The 27,129-nt window shown below is 40.1% G+C and overlaps 1 protein-coding gene across 2 annotated transcripts in view; it reads right to left on the reverse strand.

The window, feature by feature from the left end:
- Positions 1 to 17,038: 17,038 nt before the first annotated feature.
- Positions 17,039 to 27,129, reverse strand: part of LOC136174805 (interferon-induced very large GTPase 1-like) — a 52,212-nt gene continuing 42,121 nt past the window's right edge. Inside the window, exon 3 of one of the 2 annotated variants that reach the window (XM_065945019.1) lies at positions 17,039 to 26,182. In XM_065945019.1, the coding sequence (XP_065801091.1) occupies positions 18,901 to 25,899 (6,999 nt within the window). In that variant the 5' untranslated portion in view covers positions 25,900 to 26,182 and the 3' untranslated portion in view covers positions 17,039 to 18,900. The remainder of the gene's footprint in view (positions 26,183 to 27,129) is intronic. The other variant, XM_065945020.1, reaches the window with a different exon arrangement.

Consider the following 27,129-nt stretch of genomic DNA (forward strand, 5'->3'; position numbering starts at 1 on the left):
TATATTTAGGTGTGTGGGGCTACCTAAGTAAGAAATAGTCCAGTGGTGGAATGACTTTCCAGTAGCACTAGCTACCTCACATAACATTAATGAGGATAAATGAGATAGGTCAGTCCCACCCAGTGTTTGACCTGAAGCAGGTATTCAAATATGAATTCTTTTCTCCCCCAGCACATGATTAGTTTGAAGATGAAATGTGTCCAAACAAGAGATATCAAATAGAGTGTCTTCAGCTGCAGTGTTCCTTCAGTGTTTACTTTGAACCTGAGTATTTCTGTATGAGTGGAGTTTTCTGTTTTCTTTTTGCACTCAGTGCTGGGTCTTGTATCAGCCTGTGTCATCTCTATTGCTGTGCTGTGGAGAGATCACAGAGCCTGTGTCTGATGTACCTTAGATTCTCACAACATGAGCACATTTTCTATATGTGATAATATTTCAGGAAATGATAAATTAACAAGGGGGTAAATCAATCCCATGAACTCAAAATCAAATTTACAAACAAGTTTATTTCACCACATAGCTGCTGCTTGTTAGTCAAGCCACTGCCATTGTGAGAACAGACTTTTGGTTTCATTTCTCAGTCTGATGTCAAAGTCCCAGAAATGTTTTTAACATAAATGTTTGTTAAGTGATTAGTATAGGATTTGAGGAGCCCTATGTCAGGAAGGAGAATGAAGATCAAATATACATTTCTTATTATGAATCACAATACCACACCAGGGAAAGACACAGAGGCATCAGATCCCGCCTTCAGTGGCCTTCTCTCCCTCTCAGGGCAGTGCCCAGCTGCAGACAGTAGGGCTTTGCTTGCTGGAGGAGGTAGAAACGAAGAGCATCCTCTTCTCCTGTGAACCCTGAATTTCTCCTGTTTCTGCTGTCTGATCATACCTCCATCCTACTCACTTCAGAAAACATGGAGTTCTGAGGAAATTATCAGGTGGCATTATGCTTGCCGATGACAGGGATCTGAAAATTTGGGCTGATTTGTCCAGTTAAGAGATAGCTATTATCATTAGTCCCCACTCTTTTCTCAGTACTTTCTAACTCTGTGATCTTGGACTTCATCTTTCAATTTTTCTTTCCTCTTACCACTTTAAATTGGGTTGATCAAGTGAGACAATTTCAGTGCTTTACCTGAAGTAGGGACTCAAAAATTTAATTCTTTCCATCCCTTCTTCCCATTTAAATCTTGCTTAAAGGATCCTCCAGTGTAAATTCCATCTCAGCCTCCTGTGGGGACGTAAAACAGAAGATGGAATTCAAGGAAGCTTCCCCCACCAAGCCAAGGGGGAACCTCTTAGACATTTCTAGACATTGTGCTGTGCTGTGCTCAGTTGTGTGCAACTCATTGCGACCCCGTGAACTGTAACCCACCAGGCTCCTCAGTCCATGGGGGTTCTTGAAGCAAGAATACCGGAGTGGGTTTTCATTTCCTTCTCCAAGGGATCTTCCTAACCCAGGGATCGAACCCAGGTGTCCCACATTGCAGGTGGATTCTTTACCATCTGAGCCATCAGGGAAGCCAATAATTTCCTATAATAGATGGTATTGAGCACTCCAGGATCCAGGATCAATATTCACCAATAAGGATCTGGAAGTGTCAATGTGGAGATCTTTCAGTGAATGGGGATTTAGGATGGCCCCCATAGTAGAGTATCCTGAGGAATTTTCAGAATGGCTGGGTAAAGGACAAAGGGCAGTTGAGTCAGGAGACTAACTCAAAGAGTAGACACCAGGGTAGTGGTAGGGATGGACTCAGGGAAGCGCTTCCAGTAACATGGCAGCAACTGCGGACTTTGCTGACTCTGCAGGGGATTCACTTGCATTCTGGCAACACCAGTGAATATTGAGAGCATTAAAAGAGATTGTTAATCATTAAAGGTACTCCTGGCCCTTGGGATCATATTTGAGGAAGAAGCAGATCCAAGATTTTGTTAGTTTAGTCAAAAGAGATTTGGATTTGATGTAATATGAGATACAATTTTAGGGGATCATTTTTGAACCTGACTTACTGTTTACATATCCAATTCAAGCAATTATTCGATCTACCATGAAATGTATTCTGGGAGAGATCAAGATGGCAGAGTAGGAGGATGTGGAGCTCACTGTTCCCAATGAACACATCAGAAATTCATCTACATGTGGAATAATTCTCACTAAAACATAACGTGAAACTGGCTGAAGAAATCTTATACAATCAAGGCTCTTAGAAAGATCTCATGTTATCAGGTAGGTTGGGAAGAGAAGTGATTGTGTTGGGACCTGTGCCCTTAAAATGGAACTCAGTGGAAAAGGGAGAGCCCACAGGTGGGCATCCACTCTGGGTCATGAGGAGGTTGAGTCACAGACTTGCCCTCCTAGTCTCGAGGTCCTATGCATAGGGGGCAAGCCCCATTGGCTAATTGGAGAACTTTGAAGAACAGATAAAAAGGCTACAGAAACCTCAGTTCCACTCATGAACAATTCCTCTCTCAGGGTAGAGAGACATCTGTCCTAGCAGCTGCCTCACCATACTCCTCAGTCCCAACTGGAGTGAACGCCCTGGCCCCATGCATTTTACTTTACAGGGTGGCACAGAACCTAGGGCTTCCAGGACCAGGGAAAATACTCAACCTTGGAATGCAGAGGCCACCCATTCCCAGGGCAGAGCACAAGTGGGTGGTGTCAGCCATTTCTGTCCCTTACTCAGGGAGTGCCCCACAAGCAGCCCAGACTTCCGATTGCAGTGCAGCTGCCAGAATTCTCATGACTGTCTCATTGTGCATCCCCGTTCCAAGCAAGCAAACGCTCCATCCACTTACTCTACACTTTACACATGGCATTAGATCTGGGGTAGCTAGGACAGGGGAAAAGGTAACCATGGGCTGTATCTGCATGGATACACTGATGCCTCCAAAGGCAGAGCATAGGACCTCAGTAGGTGCAGAAACCCCACTTACTTCCTCATTCCCTTCCTTTGTGGCCAAGGTTCTGGAACAGGGAGACAGAAAACATAACTTTAAGGGAACAGAGCAAACACAAGACTGGCCCTAAGGACTTCCATATCAGCAACTTGGGATCAGACCCCAGCCTTGAAAGGGTGGAATGGCCACTGAGTAGAGGGAAGTCCCAGAGGCAGAGAGAAAGTTCTTATAGCCTGCAGAAAGACTGCAGACTGTAGCTCCACCATATCTAGTCCCTCCTCTACCAAGGTGATAGCTGCCAGTGGACGCTGAGGAAAGGCGGCGGATGCCCATGTCAAATTCAGCTCCTCACCAAAGGCACTGGACACATTTAATATGTATAGAAGTTCTTCCACAAAGGAATACCCCCTCAGGGCCACAGTGACTGTTTCACCTGAATTGACAGAGGCAGAGAATATTAAGCAAAAATAAGAAAGCAGAAGAACTACTCTCAAATGAAAGAGGAAGACACAACTCCAGGAAAAACAACATCAACAGCAAAACAAATAATTTAACGATCATTTCAATAAGGAATTAAATTATATTAAAAGACCCAATCAAAAATAGATAATTCAATATCTGAGTAAAAAAAAAAAAAACACTAGGAGAAGTGAATAGCAGATTAAGTGGTTCAGAAGAACACAAACATTGTCTGGAAGATAGAGTAATGGAAATCATCTAATCAGAACTGCAGAACAAAATTAAAATTTAAAAAAATATAAGGAATCTAAGAAATCTCTAGGAAGCCATTATAGATGTTCCAAAAGAAGAAAAGAGAGAAGAAAATGGAAAGTGTATTTGAAGAAATTATGCCTGAAAACAACCCAAACCTGAAGAAGAAAACAGATATGCAGTTATAGAAAGCACAGAGTGTCCCAAACAAGATAAACCCAAACAGACCCACAGCAAGGTATATCATAATTATAATGGCAGTAATTAAAGAGAATTCTAAGGGCAGCAAGAGAAAAAGTTATGTACAAGGGAACCTCTCTAAAGCTACCCTCTGATTTCTCTGCAGGAACTTTTCAGGCCAGAAGCAAATGGCACGATGTATTCAAAGTGGTGTAAGGGAAAACCCTGCCACCCAGGGTACTCTATCCAGTAAGACTGTCATTTAGAATAGGAGAGATAAAGAAGTTAGACAAGCAAGACTAAAATAATTCCACAATAATAGACCTACCCTGAAACAAATGCTGAAGGGTCTTCCAAACGGAAAAGAAGTAAGAGTCATAGGAAAAGAAAAATCCCTACAGGAAAGACAACTATAAAGTAAGGACTGAAGATCACTTCAACAAGCAGGTACACAGATTAAAAACAAAAAATTGGCCAAGTATTCCATTTTATATGGGTACCACTCCTTCTGATGTAAATCCGAAAGAGAAAAGCAAATATAGCAACACATATATAAGTAATTTAGAAAAACTGTCCTGGTGAACCTATTTGCAGAATAGCAATAAAGATGCAGATGTAGAGAATGCACTTGTGGACACATGCGGGGAAGGAGAGGAAGAGATGAATTAAGAGAGTAGCACTGATATACGTACATCACCAAGTGTAAAATAGAAGCTGCTATTTTATATAACACAGGAGGCTCAACCCAGTGCTCTCTGATGACATAGAGGGGTGGGATGTGATAAGATGACAAAATGAGTTTTACAAATTCAGTGCTATCAAAGGCCAAAGCAATATGTCTGGCTTTATTCTCAGGAAAAAGCAAAATCTGTCATAACAAAACCTGTGAATTCTCAAAAGACATTATGCTTACCAGTTATCATTTGTGGACACATTTCCACAAGGGAATATATATATGTGTATATATATATATACATATATATATATATGTATATATATTTTTTAAGGTAAATTTTTAGGGAATATAAATAACTTTAGGAAACTCCCCAATATTATGGGTTTCCATGGTGACTCAGATGGTGAAAGATTTGTCTGCAATGCAGGGGACGTGGGTGGGAGGCACAGGAAAAAATATATATTTAAAATAACTTCTTAGGGAATATAAATAGTCTTTTAGGAAACTCTCCAATATTATTAGATTGGTGCAGCATAATTGTGGTTTCAGAGTGTGAATTTTAAGGCATGGTAACTGGGCTCAAACACATCTTTATTAATCAAAATAGGAACCATTACAATCAACATGTTTTTGCCAATGAAAAATAAGTTTATTTATTCCTGTGGCATAAAAATGCCTGCTTTGAGTTTTGACAAACTCTTCGAAAGATTGTTCCGTCTCTGCTGGTTGTGGAAGTCTTTTCTCTGCAACAAGTTGTTGAGATGGTTGAAGAAGTGGTAGTCAGTTGGAAAGAGTTCAGGTGAATATTGGGCTTCCCAGGTGGCGCAGTGGTAAAGAATCTGTCTGCCAACGCAAGAGATGCAGGTTTGATCCCTGGGTTGGGAAGATCCCCTGGAGTAGGAAATGGAAACTCACTTCAGTATTTTTGCATGGAAAATCAGCCCACAGGTGGGCTACAGTCCATGGGGTCACAAAGAGTTGGACATGACTGAGCACACACAGGTGAATATGGAGGATGAGGCAAAACTTTGTAGTTCAATTCATTCAACATTTGAAGTGTTGGCTGTGTGACATGCAGTTGGGCATTGTCTTGGAGAACAATTGGGCCCTTTCTATTGGCCAATGCTGGCTGCAGGCATTGAGGTTTTCAGTTTTTCGGTGCATCTCATCAGTTTACTGAGCATACTTCTCAGATTTACTAATGGTTTCGCTAGGATTCAGAAAGCTGTCACGGATCAGACCAGCAGCAGACAACCAAACAGTGACCATGACCTTTTTCTGGTACAGGTTTGGCTTTGGGGAGTGCTTTGAAGCTTCTTCTCAGTCTGACCACTGAGCTGGTCATCATTGGTTGTTGAATAAAATCCACTTTTCATTGCACATCACAATCTGTGAGAAATGGTTTGTTGTTATTGTGTAGAATAAGAGAAGATGACACTTCACAACAGTGATTTTTTAAGATTTTGGTCAGCTTACAAGGCACCCATTTATCGAGCTTTTTCACCTTTCCAATTTGCTTCAAGTGCCAGTCAACCTTAGAATGGTCGATATTGAGTTCTTTAGCAACTTCTTGCGTAGTTGCAAGAGGATCAGCTTTGATGATGGCTCTCAGTTGGTCATTGCCAACTTCCAGTGGCTGCCACTGCTCTCCTCACCTTCAAGGCTCTTGTCTCCTTTGCAAAACTTCTTGAAATACTGCTGCACTGTGCATTCGTTAGCAGTTCCTGGGCCAAATGCGTTGATGTTGCAAGTTGTCTCCACTGCTTTACAACCCATTTGAATTCATATAAGAAAATTGCTAGAATTTGCTTTTTGTCTAATATAATTTCCATAGTCTAAAATAAATATAAAATACACAGAAAGTAATGTCATTAGCAAAATAACATAAAGTGAGAAATGTGCTTTAAAATGTTGTGCAAAAAGACAGAAATATAGATCAATGGAACAAAATAGAAAGGCCAGAGATCAATCCACGCACCTATGGACACCTTATCTTTGACAAAGGAGGCAAGAATATACAATGGAGAAAAAACAATCTCTTTAACAAGTGGTGCTGGGAAAACTGGTCAACCACTTGGAAAAGAATGAAACTAGAACACTTTCTAACACCATACACAGAAATAAACTCAAAATGGATTAAAGATCTAAATGTAAGACCAGAAACTATAAAACTCCTAGGGGAAAACATAGACAAAACACTCTCCGACATAAACCACAGCAGGATCCTCTATGACCCACCTCCCAGAATATTGGAAATAAAAGCAAAAATAAACAAATGGGACCTAATCAAATGTAAAAGCTTTTGCACAACAAAGAAAACTATAAGCAAGGTGAAAAGACAGCCTTCAGAATGGGAGAAAATAATAGCAAATGAAGCAACACACAAAGGATTAATCTCAAAAATATATAAGCAACTTCTACAGCTCAATTCCAGAAAAATAAAAAAAACCCAATTAAAAAATGGGCTAAAGAACTAAACAGACATTTCTCCAAAGAAGACATACAGATGGCTAACAAACACATGAAAAGATGCTCAATGTCACTCATTATCAGAAAAATGCAAATCAAAACCTCAATAAGGACCATTACACGCCAGTCAGAATGGCTGCCATCCAAAAGTCTACAAGCAATAAATGCTGGAGAGCATGTGGAGAAAAGAGAACCCTCTTACAGTGTTGGTGGGAATGCAAACTAGTACAGCCACTATGGAGAATATTGTGGAGATTCCTTTAAAAACTGGAAATAGAACTGCCACATGACCCAGCAATCCTGCTGCTGGGCATACACACCGAGGAAACCAGATGTGAAAGAGACACGTGCACCCCAATGTTCATCGCAGCACTGTTTATAATAGCCAGGACATGGAAGCAACCTAGATGTCCATCAGTAGATGAATGGATAAGAAGGCTGTGGTACATATACACAATGGAATATTACTCAGCCATTAAAAATACATTTGAATCAGTTCTAATGAGATGGATGAAACTGGAGCCCATTATATAGAGTGAAGTAAGCCAGAGAGATAAACACCAATACAGTATACTAACACATATATATGGAATTTAGAAAGATGGTAATGAACACCCTGTATGTGAGACAGCAAGAGAGGCACAGATGTATTGAACAGAGTCTTTTGGACTCTGTGGGAGAGGGAGAGGGTGGGATCATATGGGAGAATGGCATTGAAAAATGTAAATTATCATATGTGAAACGAGTCGCCAGTCCAGGTTTGATGCATGATAAAGGATACTCGGGGCTGGTGCACTGGGATGACCCAGAGGGATGGGATGGGGAGGGGGGTGGGAGGGGGTTCAGGATGGAGAACAATGTACACCCATGGCAGATTCAAGTCAATGTATGGCAAAACCAATACAATGTTGAAAAGTAAAATAAATAAATTAAAAATAAGAATACTAAGGAAAAAAATACCTAAGTGAAATAAAAGCATAAATAGTAATACTAAAAATTAAATACATTTTCTGAATAGAAAAATAAAATAAAATGATGTGCAATATAACCACATTTATTTAAAAAATGTATTCTAATATCTAAAAATAGCAAAGTTGAGCAATGTAAAACCACAATTGTTAATAGCTTCTCTTTCTTTACTGATTTCATTTATTTTGTCTCTCTTTTTCTTCCTTGATGTGTTTCACTAGAGGTTTATCAATTTTATCTCAGCAAAGAACTAGCTTAGTTTCATTGATCTTTTCACTTGGTTTTTCAGTCACTATTTCAATTATTTCTTCTCCAGGCTTATTATTTTTCCTCTATGAACTTCAGGTCTTGTTTGTACTTTTTATTCTCATTCCTCTAGGGATAAGGGTAGTTTGTTTTTGTGAGAATGATTTTTGTTTGTTTTCTTTAGGTAGGCCTATATTACTATACACCTCCCCGTTAGAGCTTCTTTTGTTCTGCCTCATTGGTTTTGGAGCATTGTGTTTTCCTTTTCAGTTGTCTTGAGATTGTTTTTTAAATTTTATCTTTTATTTCTTCAAGGACCATTTATTGTTTACTAACATGCTGTTTAGACCACAAGTTTATGATTTTTCTGGGGTTTTTGGGTACATTCTTGTTTTATCCTGTTGTGGTCAGTCAAGATAGTTGATATAATTTTAGTTTTCTTAAATATACTAAGACTTGTTTTGTCGAGCTGCATATGATTTATTGTAGAGAATGTTTCTTGGGCACTTGAAAAGAGTATGTATTCTGTTTTATTTGAATGAAATATTTTTTTCTGTATCTAATAAGTCAGCCTGATCAAATGCACTGTTTATGGCCGATATTTCTTTATTGATTTTCTGCCTGGATCATCTGTCAGTGATGTGAGTGGGCTTTTAAATTCCTATACTTTTACTGTATTACAGTTCATTTCTACCTTTATGCCTGTTAATATTTGCTTTATGTACTTAGGGGACACCTGTATTGGTTGAATTGATAGTTACAAGTTTGGAAATAAGAGCTGGGTCCATAGAAATCAATTGACATTCAAATTTCAATTTTATGTCCTTTTTTTTGGTAGAGAAGTCATTATGCAACACATATATAAGATAAAGTGCCTACATGCAGAATATGGATAGAACTATGAAATCACCACAAAATGAATATGGATGAAGACTTGAGCAGGCACTTTATAAAAGTGAATATTCAAATAGTCACATGGAATGAAAGAAGTCCATTCTCAGCAGTAATCAGGTAAATGCAAACTATAGAGAGTTATTACTACTACATAGTCCAGAGTGGGTAAAATTTAAGAGTGATAATAGTGTTAATAAACATGAGAAGCAACGGAAACACTCAAATATTGCTAGTAAGGTTATAAATTTGTACAGCTTCTTTAAAAGGTGGCTGGCATTCTCTCCTAAAGTTGAAGAGATATCTAGATATGTAGATAAATTATTACCCAAAAATTATTCTCCAGGTATATACCTAATGGAAATGTGTGAGTAAATGCAACAAAAGACATGTGCAAGAATTCTTAGAGCAGCAGTATTTAAATAAACACGAGCTGAAGAAAATTCAAAATGTTTGCAGTAGTATAATGGATAAATGAATTGTGATATATAATGGAATATTATGCAATGATGAAAAACCCAACTGTAGCTCCATTGAGTAACAGATAAATTTCCCAAACATTGTTGAGTGAATGGAAATCAGACACAAAACAATTAAACTGAATCATTCAATTTGCCTGTTCAAAAACAGAGCTCATCTGTGGTGTTGAACCTCTGGAATAGAAAGGGTAGAGTTATTAGAAGAGGACATGTTGTGAGGGAGGTGATTCTAGGAGGCTGGTGTGTCCTGTAACTTTTCCTCCATGGTGGTTAAATTGATGTTTGTTATGGAATAATTCCATGAGCTGTAAACGTGTAATTTGTGTTGTTGTTATTGTTTCGGTAGTATAACTCTGTATTTCCATTAAAAATAGGTTTAAAAAATTACATCTTTTATAGCCTCCTGACTCTCCAAGAGTTATTTCTCTTTCATTCTATGAGTAGGTGTGACATACTGAATAAAGGACCCCCCAAAAAAGATATCCATTTTCTAATCCTCAGAACCTGTGAATATATGGCTTTACATGGCAAAAAGAAATTTTCAGGTGTGACTAAGATATTGAGACTGGGAAATTATTATGTGTTATCCGGTTGTGATGAATGTAATCAGAAGGGTCCTTATGAGAGGGAGGTGTGGGGGTCAGAGGTAGAGTGATGTTTCATGGCGACAACTTGACTGGTCACTGACAGCTTTGAAGATGGAAGGAGATTGTGAGCTTAGGAAGGAGGGCAACCTCTAGAAGCTGGAAAAGGCAAGAAAACAGACTTTCCTTTAGAGCCTCCAAAAGGAATGCAGCTTTGCCAATAATTTGTGTTTAGTCTTATAAGACCCAATTTTGGATGTATCACCTCTAGAACTATAAGAGAATTAACCTGTTGTTTTAAGTCACCAAATGTGTGGTAATTTGTTACAGTAGCAATAGGAAACTAATAGTGGTAGTTCATGGGCAGTGTACTCTGACAGGTACAATGTCAGAGTACACTGACCATAATAGGTGCTTGTAAACTGTACTGAATGTATGATCAAGCTTCAAAAGTGTCATTCCTCAGTATGGGTAAGGGGATTTTTGAAATAAATAAGGATGTTGAGAATTCAAGACCAGAATGATGTGATGTGACCAGGCAGTTTCTACTAGTCTCTTTCCCTCTAATCTTCAAACTTCCTTTAACGTGAAAGGTTAGAATCTGGAGATGAAGGAAAAGAGCACAGGGTTTGCAGTTATCAGGCACAACAAAATTGGAGATGAGGATGCGGGTGAAGATGGCATGATTAGGGCTTTCCCTTAGTCTGTGAAAGGCATTTGTTGTCAAGAGGGCGATTAGAATATTTTACAAAAGAAATGTGCAAAGAAATAAGATGGAGGTAATAATGCTCTTTACATCCCTAATGGATTTTATTGTTGTAGTTCAACCACTCAGTCATGTCCTACTCTTTGCAATCCCATGGATTGCAGCACACCAGACTTCCCTGCCCTTTACCATCTCCCATAGCTTGCTCAAACTCATATCCATTGAGTTGATGATGCCATCTAACCATCTTGTCATCTGCCATCCCCTTCTCCTCCTGCCATCAATCTTTCCCAGCAGAATGGTCTTTTCCAATGAGTCTGTTCTTCACAACAGGTGGCCAAAGAATTGGAGCTACAGCATCAGTCCTTCCAATGAATATTGAGGATTGATTTCCTTTAGGATTGACTGGTTTGATCTCCTTGCAGTCCAAGGGACTCTCAAGAGTCTTCTCCAACACCACTGTTCAAAAGCATCAATTCTTCAGCGCTCAGCCTTCCTTATGGTCCAGCTCTCACATCCATGCATGACTACTGGAAAAACCATAGCTTTGACTATAGGACCTATGTTGGCAAAGTAGTATCTCTACTTTTCCTTATGCTGTTTAGGTTTGTCATAGCTTTTCTTCCAAGGAACCAGCATCTTTTAATTTCATGGCTACAGTCACCATCCACTGTCATTTTGGAGCCCAAGAAAATAAAGTCTGTCACCATTTCCATTGTTTTCCCATCTATTTGCCATGAAGTGCCGGGGCCGAATGCTATGATCTTCGTTTTTTTGAATGTTGAGTTTTAAGCCAACTTTTTCACTCTCCTCTTTCACTTTCATCAAGAGACTCTTTAGTTCATCTTCACTTTCTGCCATGAGGGTGGTGTCATCTGCTTTTCTGAGGTTATTGATATTGACCCCAGCAATCTTGATTCCAACTTGTGCTTCATACAGCCCACTGTTTCACATGATATACCCTGCCTATAAGTTAAATAAGCAGGGTGACAGTATACATCCTTTTCGTACTCCTTTCCCAATTTTGAACCAGTCCATTGCTCCATGTCCCGTTCTAACTGTTGCTTCCTGACCAGCACACAGGTTCCGCAGAAGGCAGGTAAGTTGGTTTGGTTTTCCCATCTCTTTAAGAATTTTCCATAGTTTGTTTTTATCAACAGAGTTAAAGGTTTTAGCATAATCAATGAAGCAGAAGTAGATGTTTTTCTAGAATTCCCTTGCTTTTTCTATGATCCAGTAGATGTTGGCATTTGATCTTCGGTTCCTTTGTCTTTTCTAAATCCATCTTGAACATCTGGAAGTTGTTGGTTAATGTTGAACAACTAGACATGCTGAGGCCTAGCTTGGAGAATTTTGAGCATTTCTTTGCTAGGGAGTGAGATGAGTCCTATTGTGTGGTAGTTTGAGCATTCTTTGGCATTGCCTTTCTTTGGGATTGGAATGAAAACTGACCTTTTCCAGTCCCGTGGCCACTGCTGAGTTTTCCACATCTGCTGGCACACTGAGTGCAGCACTGTAACAGCATCATCGTTTATGGTTTGAAAGAGCTCAGCTGAAATTCCGTCACCTCCACTAGCTTTGCTCTAAGGTCTGCTTGACTTAGCACTCCAGGACGTCTGGTTCTAGGTGCGCAATCTCACCATTGTGGTCATCTGGGTCATAAAGGTCTTTTATGTCTAGTACTTCTGTGTATTCTTGCCACCTCTTCTTCATATCTTCTGCTTCTGTTCAGTTCAGTTCAGTTCAGTCGCTCATCTGTGTCCATTCTGCGACCCCATGAATCGTAGCAAGCCAGGCCACCCTGTCCATCACCAACTCCTGGAGTTTACCCAAAGTCATGTCCATCGTGTTGTTGATGCCATCCAGCCATCTCATCCTCTGTCGTCCCCTTCTCCTCCTGCCCCCAATCCCTCCCAGCATTAGAGTCTTTTCCAATGAGTCCGCTCCTCACATGAGGTAGCCAAAATATTGGAATTTCAGCTTCAGCATCAGTCCTTCCAATGAACACCCAGGACTGATCTCCTTTAGGATGGACTGGTTGGATCTCCTTGCAGTCCAAGAGACTCTCAAGAGTCTTCTCCAACACCACAGTTCAAAATCATCAGTTCTTCGACACTCAGCTTTCTTCACAGTCCAACTTTCACATCAATATATGACCACTGGAAAAACCATAGCCTTGACTAGACAGACCTTTGTTGGCAAAGTAATGTCTCTGCTTTTTAATATGCTATCTAGGTTGGTCATAACTTTCCTTCCAAGGAGTAAGCATCTTTTAATTTCATGGCTGCAATCACCATCTGCAGTGATTTTGGAGCACCCCAAAATAAAGTCTGTCATTGTTTCCACTGTTTCCCCATCTATTTCCCATGAAGTGATGGGACCAGATGCCATGATCTTAGTTTTCTGAATGTTGAGTTTTAAGCCAACTTTTTCACTTTCCTCTTTCAATGCTTCTGTTAGGTCTATACCATTTCTGTCCTTTATTGTGCCCATCTTTGCACGAAATGTTCCCTTGGTGTCTCTAATTTTTGTAAAGAGATCTCTAGCCTTTCTCATCTATTGTTTTCCTCTATTTCTTTGCACCAATCACGTAGGAAGGCTTTCTCTCCTTGCTATTCTTTGAAACTCTACATTCAGAGGGAAGTAGCTTTCCTTTTCTCCCTTTACTTTATTTTTTTATTTTTCTAATTTTTTTAAATTTTAAATAACCAAAATTGTAAGTTTAAAGTTTAATCAACATTATTTTTTTTCTTTTTTCTATTCATTTATTTATATTAGTCAGAGGCTAATTATTTTATAATATTGTAGTGGGTTTTGCCATACATTGATATGAATCAGCCATGGATTTACATGTGTTCCCCATCCTGAACCCCTTTCCCACCTCCCTCCCCATCCCATCCCTCTGGGTCATCCTAGTGCACCAGCCCTGAGCACTTGTTTCATGCATCAAACCTGGACTGGAGATCTGTTTCACAATTGGAGAAGGCGAGGGTGGAATGATCTGAGAGAATAGCATTGGAAAATGTATATTATCTCCCTTGACTTTAGCTGCTTTTCTTTTCTCACCTATTTGAAAGGCCTCCTCAGAAAACCGTTTGGCTTTTTTGCATTTCTTTTTCTGGGGGCTGGTCTTGATCACTGTTTCCTGTACAATGTTACAAACCATCCATAGTTCTTCAGGCACTCTATCTATAAGATCCAATCCCTTGAATCTATTTGTCACTTCCACTGTATAATTGTAAGGGATTTGATTTAGGTCTTACCAGAATTGCTTAGTGGTTTCCCCTACTTTCTTCAATGTAAGTCTAGTTATAATTACTAAGATTCATTCCCACCCATAGAACACTTCTGATACTAAAAATGTGGGTTTTCCTTATCAAACAGTTCTCTAACTCTGTGCAGATACCAGCTGGGTGTCCTACAATTTAATTCAGTTCTGACACATTACCTGGAGCTAGTTCAGACCTCAGTGGTTAAGGGCTCAGCCCCACAAGACTGCTCTCCCACTTCAGATAACAATTGCAAATATTGGGTCCCTAGTTACCCACAATTTATCTGACTTGTCTTAAAATTTGTGATTCCCATGACCCTCTCTTCTGGTTTGATAATTTGCTATGACAACACATGAAAGTCAGGGACTTTTCTTATTTACAGCTAAGTATATATAGGATATATAGGTATGTATCCTTATAAAGGATGTTAGAAAATATATAAATGAAGAACCTGATTAAGAGGCAAATAATATGAGATATGGAGGTGTCCTGAATACAAGGGCTTCTGTGACTGTGGAGGTTGAGGTACACCACCTTTCTGCATGTGGGGGTGTTCACCGCCCTAGAAGCTCTCCAAACCCTTTCCTTTACAGTTTTATGGAGGTTCCATGACATAAGCATGATTAAATCATTGGCAACTCCGGATTAACTCAGTCTCTATCCCTTTTCCCTCCTGGAGGTATGAGGGGATTTGGAGCTGAAAGTTCCAACCCTGTAATCACAAGGTTTTGTTGGCAGGCAATCTCCATCCTGAAACCATCTAGGGGGCTCATATAGAGTCACCTCATTAACAGAAACTCAGGTATTCTTGACAGGGACTTTTTAGGAGTAACAAAAGAGGCTCCTCTCATCCCTGTAACTCATGAAGTTCCAAGAATTCTAGGAGCTCTGCTCCAGAAACGTGGACAAAGTCTGGATATATCTTTATTATTTTTTCACAATATTGTACTAGTTAATAATGAGAACATCCCCTGGAATTGAAAACATCCCCTGGAAGCAGCCCCTTCCTTTTCGAGAAGAGACTCACCTGTGTTGCCAGTTTATTTCTCCTCTTGTCCCTCTTCCTCATTTTTCTTCATCTGTGTGTAACCTGTTCACTGAATGAGCTGGACTCAGTGGTGTATGATTGGAATACTCCTTTATTTATCTCTACCCTTGCTTGTCACCATGTTATTTTGGTTCTCCCCGCCCCCATTCCTGATAATATTCTTGGGAAAGTGACTTTTCTAGTCACTTTTGGTATTAGAATATCTAAAGTCTTAGGCATTAAAAAGTTTAGCCCTATCTACTATCAAAACTTCCATCTCTCATTTAATCCTAAGCTGGCTCTTTGACCACCTTTCACCACCTCCATCAAGTTCAGGCCTGATTTACAATTTCATAGACTAGGAGGGAGTAAACTGAACTGAAGTGTGTCATGACCTGTTTTCTTTTTCTCGTGTTTTTACTTCCTTTCCTCCTTCTACTCTCATTATTTGGTTTGAGGGATGAGGGCTGAAGGGTAGCTGGTGCTATCTGTGATTGTTCTTTTAGTTGTTGAATATACAATAGCTGCTTCTTGTGGTTGTGCTTTTGTGGAGTCTTCAGAACGCCCCCCTACACTTAATGACCTGACAGTGTACTGTTTGCAGACCTGTTTTGCTGACATCCCAGGGTAACCTCTTTGATTTGCCCCTCATTCCTGCTTCTGGCAGTATATTTCCAGTTGTCTCTGCTGAAGTGGGTGGTGGGAGCAGTGGGGCATGGAGGGGTGCGCAGGGTGGGGTGTGGGAGGGGTGAGGAAACTCTGTTGGGCAGAGGATCCAATCTGTATCCCATGGACCTTGGAGAAATTCAGCATCTTGTTCAGGAGTACAGGACACTAGTGATCCTTAGCAGGTAGCCCCAGCCACCATGTTAACTATCATTTATTGCTGTTTCCTGGAGTTTGTTCAAACTCAGTTATGCTATCTAACCATCTCATCCTCTGCTGCCCTCTTCTTTTGCCTTCAATCTTGATGTCTCCTCCAAATTAGAAGACATAAAAGTCTGTCTTAAATCTCTATGGACTAAGGGATGACAGTAATAATTAGTCCGTAATAGTCCATAATACACTTTATTCACTTTGAGACCTAAGTGAAAATCTTAGTGAAAATTTCCCTTTTTTTTTTTAAAGCATGTGCTGGTGCTCAGTCACGTCCAACTCTTTGCGGCCTCATGGATGGTGGCCCATCAGGCTCCTCTGTCTGTGGAATTTTCCAGGCAAGAATACTGGAGTGGGTTTGCCGTTTCCTTCTCCAGGGGATCTTCCCAACCCAGGGATTGAACTTCGCCGTCTCTCTTATCTCCTGCATCAGCAAGTGAGTTCTTCACCATTGGTGCCACCCGAGAAGCAACTCACATCTTATTTGTGTTATCTTGTCCTAGAATCCATCACTCTCCTAGCCCCATTCCTGCAGGATTTGTCCTCTCTAGCTTAAATCACTCTGGAAATTCCCTACGTCTATTGATGTGATGACCCCCAATTCCTTTGTTTCCGTGATCCACATTTTCAGTGACTCTGAGACACTCTACTGATCAGGTGAACCTTACCTCCAGTGACCTTACAATGCTGGCCATCTCTAATCCCTGTGACCTACACTGACCCCAGCATCTCCCACTTTTGATGACTATATAATTCTCACCCCTATGAACTCTATCACCCTACTCCAGTGTTCCTAAGATCTCCCTCACTGACCTCAACCCATTGACACTTTGATCCTGACCCCACCTTGATGGTACTTTACTCTCCACTACTATCATAGAAAACCACTTTCATATGTTTCCGTCTACCTTCATTCCCAACTTATGTCTATGCCATTTTGTAGGGAACACTTGACACCGTCTCTGAATTGCATTTAGTAATCACTCTCCTTAAATGCCTGAGGAATTGATAAAAAATTTGTTGTTTATACATAAGAATTTTGCCTGAAAATCAAAGTTAATCATGATGCTTCTTAGTTAAAGGTTTTAATGGGCTTATTGAACAAATATGAAAAGCATTGAACAAATGTTAACATTGCACAGTTATCAAGGATGCAGTGATGTCAGAGACAGGGGCTATATTGTGCATGGGTTCTGTTTTTGTCACTATTTCAACTTTTTCCTATTCGGAGGCTCCTCCAACTCTCAGTGAGACTATTTTTAAAGAACAAAAGGAAAATCCATCTATTCAAGAACATCTGCTTTCTGTATAGTTTTTCTGTTTCATGATTTCTTCTGGAGACATGGTCATTTGACCTGAAACTGAAGAGTATGCTTGGGGCACAAAGATAGAGTGAGCACTCTTGTCTCCCAGCTCCGAAGATCCAAGTTCTGTGATTGTTCTTCTTTGTACTGTATGTTTTCATACAGGCTGTGGAGGGGTAGAGAGTATGACCTTAAATGGAAGCCAATGAATGGCCCTATGTCAGACATGAGTAACTTTTTTCTTTGCTTCAGGGTTCCTTCAGATCCTCAGCTTTGAGAACCTAGCATAAGTCATTGTTTCAGAAGGTATAGGTTTGCAGAGTAGAGATTTCTCCCCTCTCAGGTCCTTGGTTGGCTTCAGTGTGTTTTCCTTTTTTATTTCTGATCATGACTCTATGGCTCAAATAGTGTGAAAAGTCACAAAGGTGCTGGATTTGGAGATAAGCATTTTATTACATTTTAATATACAGAAACATTTCTTATTGAATTATCACTATGGTTTAGTCACTAAGATGTATCTGACTCTTGTGACCCCATGGACTGTAGCTAGCCAGGCTCCTCTGCCCATGGGATTCTCTAGGCAAGAATACTGGAGTGGGTTGCTATTTCCTTCTCCAGGGAATCTTCCTGACTCTGGACTCGAACCCAGGTCTCCTGCATTGCAGGCAGACTCTTTATGACTGAGCTACGAGGGAAGCCCCGACCTGGTCCACAGCCTTGATTAAAATGGCCCTTTTTCCCTGGTCATAAATCTTGTTCTATAAATGGGTCCTTGTCAGACCTGTACAGAGCTCTAGGTCATGAATACCTAAACTCTTGTGAATTTTTTCTTAACCTTTTTAAAAAAACATGCGTAGGCCAGTGCCAAAGTGCCCAGGAAGAAGAGAAAAGTGGTTAAATTAGAAAAAATTATTTAACTTCTATTTTTCATATTTGTTTAATATTGTTTCCCAAATTGATGCAGGCTCTATCCTGGCCAAGTTTCTGGTTTTTGTTTTTTTTTTTTTTTTATTCCTATAATAGAATAGCTGTAAATGGCATTATATTTGAGAATTGGAAATCTTGAATTTCCTATGAATTTTTTTGCATTCAAGCATTAATACTCTTCCTCACAATTTAAGAGAGTGAAAAAAATACACTTACAAATGAAAAGTATTTGTAACTTCCAGTCAATAACTGTATATTGATAAAAATATTTGTATAGTTATTCTATAGATTTTGTAGCAGCCTGCAATGATTTTAATCTTCCTTTATGAAAATGACTTTCTTGAAGCTTTATATAACATTACATATTTAAAAATAAAAATATTCAGAATAATAATATAAAATATGCAGTCGGTATATTGAATGGGCTTTATTGGATTTTATCATGTACGCATGTATATCAGTTATCTGTTTTTAAAAAAGAAGGAGTTGACGCAATGAAAAATAAGGTTCTTACTCAAGAAATCTTCAACTCTTGCTATCATTGATTTAGTTTTAGATGTTTCACTTGAGAAAAATTGATACAAGGAAGGTTTTCATTCTGAGTGGGTGGTATTTTAGGCTTGTTCTGGTAATGTGCCTTCTTTGTTTAGATACTGGACCTCTTATCTGGTCATTGAGTATTATTTTGTTTTCAAGTCATCAAGCACCTCCTGCTTTGTGATTTTCTTCCAGGCATCAGGAATTTCACCTTTATTGATAAACTTTTTGTGATATATTTCTTCTAGCTTTGATCTGAAGTGACAGACAAACCATTTCCAGTATGGCTGGATGGATGTGTCTGGGGTGATGCTCCATGTGGCATACTCCCCTCCTGCCTGTCGATAGGTCTTATATGGGATTCTACTGCCATCATTCAAAATAAAATTGCATTCACTTGCTACTAAACTAGTGCAGTAATCAATGACAAAATAGTCTGTTTGAGACCACCGCCATCCATCGAGAGCCTGTGGACGGTGGAAGGGAACACTGTGGTCTCCTTCATGGGTAGGGATTGTGTTCGTACAAATTGCTTTACAGAAGGGACACTGTTTCCAGCAGCCACAGAGATGTTCAGAGAGCATTTTCTGGATTTCAGAAATCATTTCTACACATCTAGACAAACAGTTCTGTTCTACCTTCTTCATTTCAGGATCTAAAGCTTTACTCATGGCCTCTTTGATAAACTCGATATCTTTTATCTCCTGGTGTTCAATGCTTATCAAGTCTTTTCGTGGAAAGATCAAGGTACTCCCCAGGTGATCACAGAACAAATCTAACCACCCAGACACTGTGCTGCTTTTATCTTTGGCTTTTGCTGTAGATTCATGCACAGCTGAGAGGATGGCATTCTTGATGTCATCTAAACTGATTTGTAGAAAAGTCTTTATTTTTTTACTTCCTGTGTCAGAAAAATATCTTTTAACATGGTTTTCAATGTAATTCTTAAAAAATGATTCTGGATGATGAAGGTACTGCCAGTAGTTATCAAAATTTTCCTCTTCTGCCAGAGAGATGAGAATGTGTTTCTCCAGGTTAGCTCTGTTTTCATTGAATGCCCGGCAGGTGGTTCGAATGTCCCCAGCAATTTTGAGGACCATGTTTTTCCTTATGGTGCTGGAGACAGCAGGTGTGAGTTTGTTCCAGAGAAAATCAACAAATGTTTTAATTGAAGTTGCTCCTTGACAAGAGATCTTAAAGCTCATGAAGAAATCATCTTTCTTGCTTTGCAGATAGTTTACAGGATCATTTGCCCTCTTGAATGCCTTGTGCATCTCCTTAAACTTCACTGATGCTCTTTGGAATAAACACAATGATAAGTCTATTTCATATCTTCTTGTAAATGTGTATCTTTTCTGAGTGGATGCAGACTTCACCTCCTCATCTATTATTCTCAGGATTTCATAGAAATAAGTTGGATTGTAATCATGCTTTTGCTGAGATATTTTGTTAACAGTTTCATTAACTTTTGAAAGAATGCAGTCAGTAGTCATATTTATGGAGTGTATATCCTGGGTCTCTACTGTGATTGTAGAGAGTCCCAAATAATTCCTGTTCATCTTAACATGTTTGTCATAGTTGATTTCAAACTTTTCTCCAGAATAGTTCTCAAGTATGCTTGCCATGTTTTTTACCTTTTTGAAATACTCCAAAAGGATGCTTTCAGAATCCACTTCAATTTCAGGCTCTTTGACTGGAGGGAGATTTGAGGACACATAATAGACCCATTTTTCCCAAAGTGGGTTGAATTTCTCATGGAGCTCTTCCTCACTCAATTCGGTGCCATTTAGCAATAAAGCCAAATTCCTGCTTTTTTCTAATAATTCCTTTTCATAACCTGACTTTTTGTTATCTAGTTTTTCTTGATTTTTTTTGAAACTAATAAGTTCTTTGGCTTTTCTTTGGTTATCTAAAATTAGTGCTTCTTTAAGGGTTATTAGTTTATTTTCAAAATTTCCTTTCCACTGAACCAGCACTTCACTATCTGGGTCTTCATTAAAATATTTTTCAAGTTTTTGCTTGATGGCTTCATATATCTCTGTAACTGGAGCCTCCAGGGCATATGTTTTAAGTGTCTGGATTTTTCCGTTCTGAATCTGGTTAATCAGCTGGTCCTGTAATTTCTGCACATGACTCCTCAGCTCCCACGTCCAGGAGTTATACATGGTTTCCAGTTTGCTCATGGCCATGACTTCTTGAGTGTTCCTGAAGCTGAAAATAAAGTTCTCATTCAGTAGGGCTCTCCACAAATCTTGAACTCGGAATTTTACATCTGATATCTTCATGATTCCTCCCCTACATTCCTGTTGGGCAGTCACAAGAATTCTGCTTTTTAGTTCCTGGACATTGTGGCTATAACGAGGATTGGGTGGGGCCATTGGGGGATTGCCATCCCAGAGGTGAGCAAAGTAGTAGACGTGGGTATTGGCATCAAACTTAATGACATCACTAAAGCAGGTTACATCGGAGCACTGCTCTTCTTCAGCTGCCGTTGCTGACGTTTTGTCCAATCTCTGCTCTAGCCGCCTTCTTCCGTCCATAATTTTGTCTTTAGCTGTAACTTCCCCCACATTCTGATGGACAAAGAGGCAACTGGGAGAGATTTTTACTTGTTTCATCCTCAGAAAAGCTTGGACAACTATTTGTAGAATATCTTGCATTTCTGATGGATTTTCCCCCATAATATTGATCAGAGTCAAGTTTCCAAGTCCGATGACAAAGGTTGCCAACTCATTGTCATGATTCTGGGACGTGTTGCTGAGTTCTGGGGCTCGAAGTCCCTCTGTGTCCACAACAAGCACAAAGTCAAAGCCAAGTTCCTCTGTGAATGTGTCCTTCACTTTCAGAAGCTGCATGTAGGCCCCCCGGGTACACCTCCCAGCACTGACAGTGAACTGCAGCCCAAAAAGGGCATTCAGCAGGGTGGACTTCCCTGAACTCTGCAGGCCAAGGACAGAGACAACAAAGAGCCTCTTGTTTCCAAGTTTCTCAGAGAGCCTGTCAAAAACAGCTGCCACCCACCTCAGGGGCACATATGAAACATCCCCATCCATCAGCTCAATGGGAACGCCAGATATCATCAGATCTGCAGCAATGTGGGGAAGGGAGAGAAATAGGGTATCTTTCATGGGTGAATCTTCTTCCAGAGCTTCATAGATCTGGCCAACTTCTCTGAGAATGTGCTCAATTCTCAAGGTACAGTCATTAATCTCTCTGGAAATAGCTTCTATCTCATGTTGCCTGACTTTCAGAGAGTTACTGTTTCTGGCCTCTTGCTTTTCTGTTTGAACCAATGCCTTTTTCTTCTCATTTAGGTTTTCCAAGTGTCCTGCAGTCAGGTTGTCCAAAGCTACTTTCAGCCATTGGAGGAAGTAGAGTTTGGTGTCAGTTTCTGAATGATTTTGCAGAATTTCAAGGACAGAACGCATTAAATCATTGAGAGGAAAGGCTTTTTTCAACTGTTTATGTCTTATCATTTGTTTCTCTGTCTCAGTCTCACTTTTGTGTTGTTCAATGCTGCGATTCCCCTTTTCTCTCAGATGATAGAGTTCTCTGTCCTTTTCACACCAATGTTGCCACAGTTTTCCCTGAAGAGGTAGTAAGTTTTCCTTGACCTGAGATATTTCCATTTCTCTCAGTAGGGTCATTAGATTCTCTGCCTTTTCTTTAGCTTCCTTGCAATCTCTCTGGTCTTCATCAATAAGCATTCCTTGCTTGCGAGCAACTTGGGCACAGCTCTCCAAGCTGAGTGCACTGTTAGAGAGCTTCAGTAAACGTCTGATTGTAGTTGTGAGCTCACCTATTAATTCTGCCTCATTTCTGTTCCTAATCCCAATTCTCACTCTTGGGCCAGATTTATTGACTGTGACTTTTCCTTTGTCATCAAGCAACAAGATTAAAGGTTTTGTTGACTGACACATGTCATGGACTATTTTTCGGTTTCCTTTATTGTCATCAGAAGTTGACATGAGGACCACAATTATGGAAGAGACCTCCTGCAAAAAGGCGAGTTGCTTCTCATGTTCTTTTGCATCTCCATGAAGATTGGTAAAGGTCAAGCACTTGTCAAATCTCTCCTGCTCTTCCCCCCCAGGACAGAACCAGGCAACCTCCACCACTCCTTCCATCAGGAGACAGTCTCTGCTGCTGCTTTTGCAATGTCGGTGAAAAAAGACATCATGTTTCCTTTCACTGAGAAGACAGTTCATGATCTGAGATTTGGAGGCAGAGAAACCAGTTCCAACTCTAATAAAGGACACAATGGGGACAGAAACATGACACATCCGTTGATTCGTGTAATTGTCCTTCTCCCCTTTTACTGATTTCCCTTCTTGCTGCCAGCTCCTTTGAATTTGACTGAGAGACCAGAGAGAGAATTCAATTTGAGCATTGCAAGGATTCGGTATGAGAAGGGGGAGGGCAAACTGACAAATGGAAAGTTTGTCCAAAATGTATTGTCTGGCAAAATCATCTGCACAGTGAAGAATTGCCATCTGAATATCCATAGGGTGAACATAGGGTCTGACATTGGTGGCTGCTGAAGGCTTAGTAGGACTAACACTTTCTTCAGGTAGATCTTCATATGGATCAAAAGTCTCCTTTTCTTGGTTCAAGGTGCTTGAATAGACTTGGTTCTCTGTGTATTCTTCATGTTTGATGATCAGGTATCTCAGCCCATAATCCAGCATCAATAGCTTCTGTAGGAAATAAAAGGGAAGTTCTGTTTCAGAGCAGGGCTGGGTGTTGTACACAGAAGTCTTGTGGATCAGTTGGAAGTTAGCTCTGCTCATTTTTCTTGGGTAGTAATGTTCTAGGCCTAGACGTTCGAGCAAGTCTCGGAAAGCTCCATTTTCTATGACTTCTTCCTTTTTATTTTCATTATGGTGTGGTTCATGGAGCTCTTTCTTTTCATGGAAAACACTTTGCAATTGTTTTCTCACCTCCTCCACTTGGAATGAAGAGACGGTGGCCTCATAATTCCCATCAATGAGCAGTCTCAAGTCTTTTTCTAAGTTTTCCCAATCATAATTTTCAGGTTTGGTGAGGACATATACAACTTCTTTAGTCAAAGATTGTCCCATGTGATGTTTGATCAATGCCAAGCGTTGTGTTTTCTCCTCTGGAGAAACAGCTTTGATGCCCACTGTTGCTGTCAGACCTGTGAGCACCAGGAATGCCTGAGCCCCGTAGTTGCAAATATTTTTGAGCTCTTGGTATTTATTTTGTGCAGTTTGCATTTTACCCAATAGGAAGTTTAACTCATCATGCCCCAGGAGATACTGAAATATATTGTCAACCACATGATATCCTGTACCAGACGCTATCAAAAGTAGCAAGATGTGTGTGTCTGGCTTCCCTGTTTCTCGGAGGTATTTCAAGAAGGAGCCAAGAGACACGCTGACCTCATAAGTCAGCTTTCTTTGAGCTTCCTCCACCAACTCTGTGGATTCGGAATTGGCCTTTACTTCCCTAAGGTTATTCTGTGTTTTTTTAAATATTTCAGTTAACTCAGAAAATTGGGTGATATGAACATTGTCTTCCCTTGGTTCTGACTGAAATATCCACTGCATAATGGAATGAGCCTGAGGAAAGTTTGTTACTGTATAGATGTGAGGATCCAAAAGACTTCTCAACTGAGATTTAATAAATTTAGTTCCATAATTGGAAGATTTTTTGCAAAAGTTAACAGTGTTTACCAGAAAATTCTGCAGACCCCAGTCTTTGAGGCATATATTAGTCCAAATGGTATAGCTTTCAGTTTTTTGACTCAATCTTTGCATGAAATTTATCAGCCTTTTAAGCTGTTCTTCAGGATCAAAAACTTTCCAGGATTTCACATCCTCTAGGAAAATCCTAACCTCCCTCTCAATACTCAGTAATTCTTCTCCCTCCTGGATCTGGGCAGTGAGTTCAGTCAGAACAGTATAGTTGTCTTTCAGGCAGTTAGCTACTTTAAGAGGATCCTTAAAATCACTTCTGTGGCTAGAGAGGACAATGTCCCAAATAGGTACCAGCTGAAGTCCACGGTCAATGACACACCAGGTTTGATTACTGGCAACTAGACCAGCTTTCCAGTCCAAAAAGTCATTTGCTTCTGGTGGGCCACCTGTCTGGGCCACAGATAATTGGACTTTGGTCTGGAGATTTTGGAAGGTGGTTCTCTGAGAGGCTTTTTTCGAATGAGAGTCTGACACATCCAAATCTGTACCAATGTTCACTCCAGAGCCCCTGTAACTGCCCCTTATGTAAATATCCAGGGCCTCTGCTGCTTGCTGTTTCACTTCTGCCAGCTGCTCTTTTTGGAAACCCTCTGAAATGGCTTTCCACCAGTAGATTCCTCCCAGGTGCAGAGGGCCCTGGTTAGCATGAGAGCCAAACCTCTGGAAGAAGGCTTCAGTCCTATGCCTCAGCAAGAGTAGTTTGTCTGGGTCTTCTGGCTGACTCAAAAGGTCTTCAATGTATTTTAAACCCTGGAGAGCAGCATTGGATAGTTGGAGTTGGTCAATGGGAAAGATGCAGGAGGCCAGTGGGATATAGATGAACTTGGTTGAGCAGAAATATGAGTGTTTAGAATGTGACTGTTGTATTTTCTTGGATTCTGAATGCATGCTCTGATCCATACCAGCTTCCAGGCTAATCCCCCAACCTCCACCCTTTGCTAAGGTAGTTACACTGAAGCCCAGCTTCTCTACAGTCTGAGTGAACATGGAGTCTTCTTGAGAAGATGTAAATTCCTTCACTTCCACCCGTGTACCCTGATTAGGGCCACGGAGTACAAACTCCTTGGGGACACAGAGTAGCTCTTCTTTCTTCTCTATAAGACACCTTTGGTCACTGGTTTTGTAAATTCCCTGTAGGGCTAGTCCTCCAGATGCGTATCTCACCAATTCTCTATCTGAGAGATCTTTCCTGTGAGAAAGTGCCCCTTGCATGAGGTTGAGTTGTCTCTGCATATCTTCCATGACTTCTCCTAGGGGCTTTTCCGGAGATGGCTTGAACTCTTTGATCTCCATTGTTTGCCTCAGTTCTGCTTCCTTTTTCCTCACTGCCTCTTCTTGTTGTTGCTTCCCTTCTGACAGCATTTCTCTTTGTTCCTGCAGAGCCTGTTCTGCCTCCTCCTTCTGTTTCTTTAATGATTCCATCCAAGACTCCTGTAACTCTGAAAGAGTATTTGAGTATGATAGGTTAAGCAGTTTCTCCAGGGCCCTTTTCTCCCAGGAATGTTGCACCTGGCATTTCAGTTTCTGGAGGTCTTTTTCTTCTAAGTGTTGTAAGGCATGGGCAGAAGTCACACCCAGGTGTTTCTGCAGCTTTGACAACTTGTACTCAACTGCCAGTCCTATTCTCTGAGCATCTCTTGGAGATCTTGTCTATTTTTGCCTCTAAACAGGGGTTAATTGGGCATAGACTCTGCTGTGTCCATGGCTGTGGGAAGAAAAGACACTCAGTTAGCCTGTGGCATGTTAATATGCGGAATACTGTGATTCATTTAGAGATATCTGTTGCTTTTGTATACACTAATAATGAACTATCAGAAAAAAAATTCAGGGAACAATTCCATTTATATCACACTAAAAAGAAAAAAATACCAGGTGAAAATCTTAACCAAGAAGGTGGAAGACCTATATTCTGAAAATTATAACCACTGATTAAGGAATATGAAAATGATAAAAAGGAATGGAAAGATATCCTGTGTTCCTTGATTAGAAGGATTAGTGTTGTTAAAAATGGCCATCTTATCCAAAGCAATCTATAGATTTAATGCAATCACTATCAAAATACCCAGGACACTTTCACAAAAGTAGGAGAAAATGATTCTAAAAAATTTTTTGGAACTGCAAAAGACTCAATTGCCAATGCTGACTGGAGAAAAAAAAAAAAATAGCTGGCTGTACCATGTTCCCTATTCAGACTATACTACAAAGCTACATTAATCAAAAGAGCATGACATTGGCATAAAAGAAAACACATACATCAATGTGTTAGGTAGTTAGAATAGGGAAAAAGAGCCCAAAATGGCGATGGCTAAAAGAGCTGGAAGAGAAAAGCCCACAAAAATAAAACAAAGGAAGGTCTGCGGACCGGAGTGAGGACCTCAGGTAAAACAAACAGCACTCCTGGCTGGCCCAATTTACATAGGACAGGCCCAGGGAGAGAAAAACATATAAAAAGAGGAGCCAAAGCTAGCTCTCTCTCTCTTTCTCTCTCTCCCTCCTGTGCGCTGGGGCGCTCTTCTCTTCACATCTTTGGGTCGACATGACCTCACGCCTCGAGAATGATTTTCCTGCTATTATCTAAATAAAATAGAGATGTAACACTGATTTGTCTAAGAGCTATAACATGGTCCATTCAAGACTTGAGAGCTATAACAT

This window comes from Muntiacus reevesi, chromosome 9 (genome assembly GCF_963930625.1).
Source record: "Muntiacus reevesi chromosome 9, mMunRee1.1, whole genome shotgun sequence".
Lineage (NCBI taxonomy): Eukaryota > Metazoa > Chordata > Mammalia > Artiodactyla > Cervidae > Muntiacus > Muntiacus reevesi.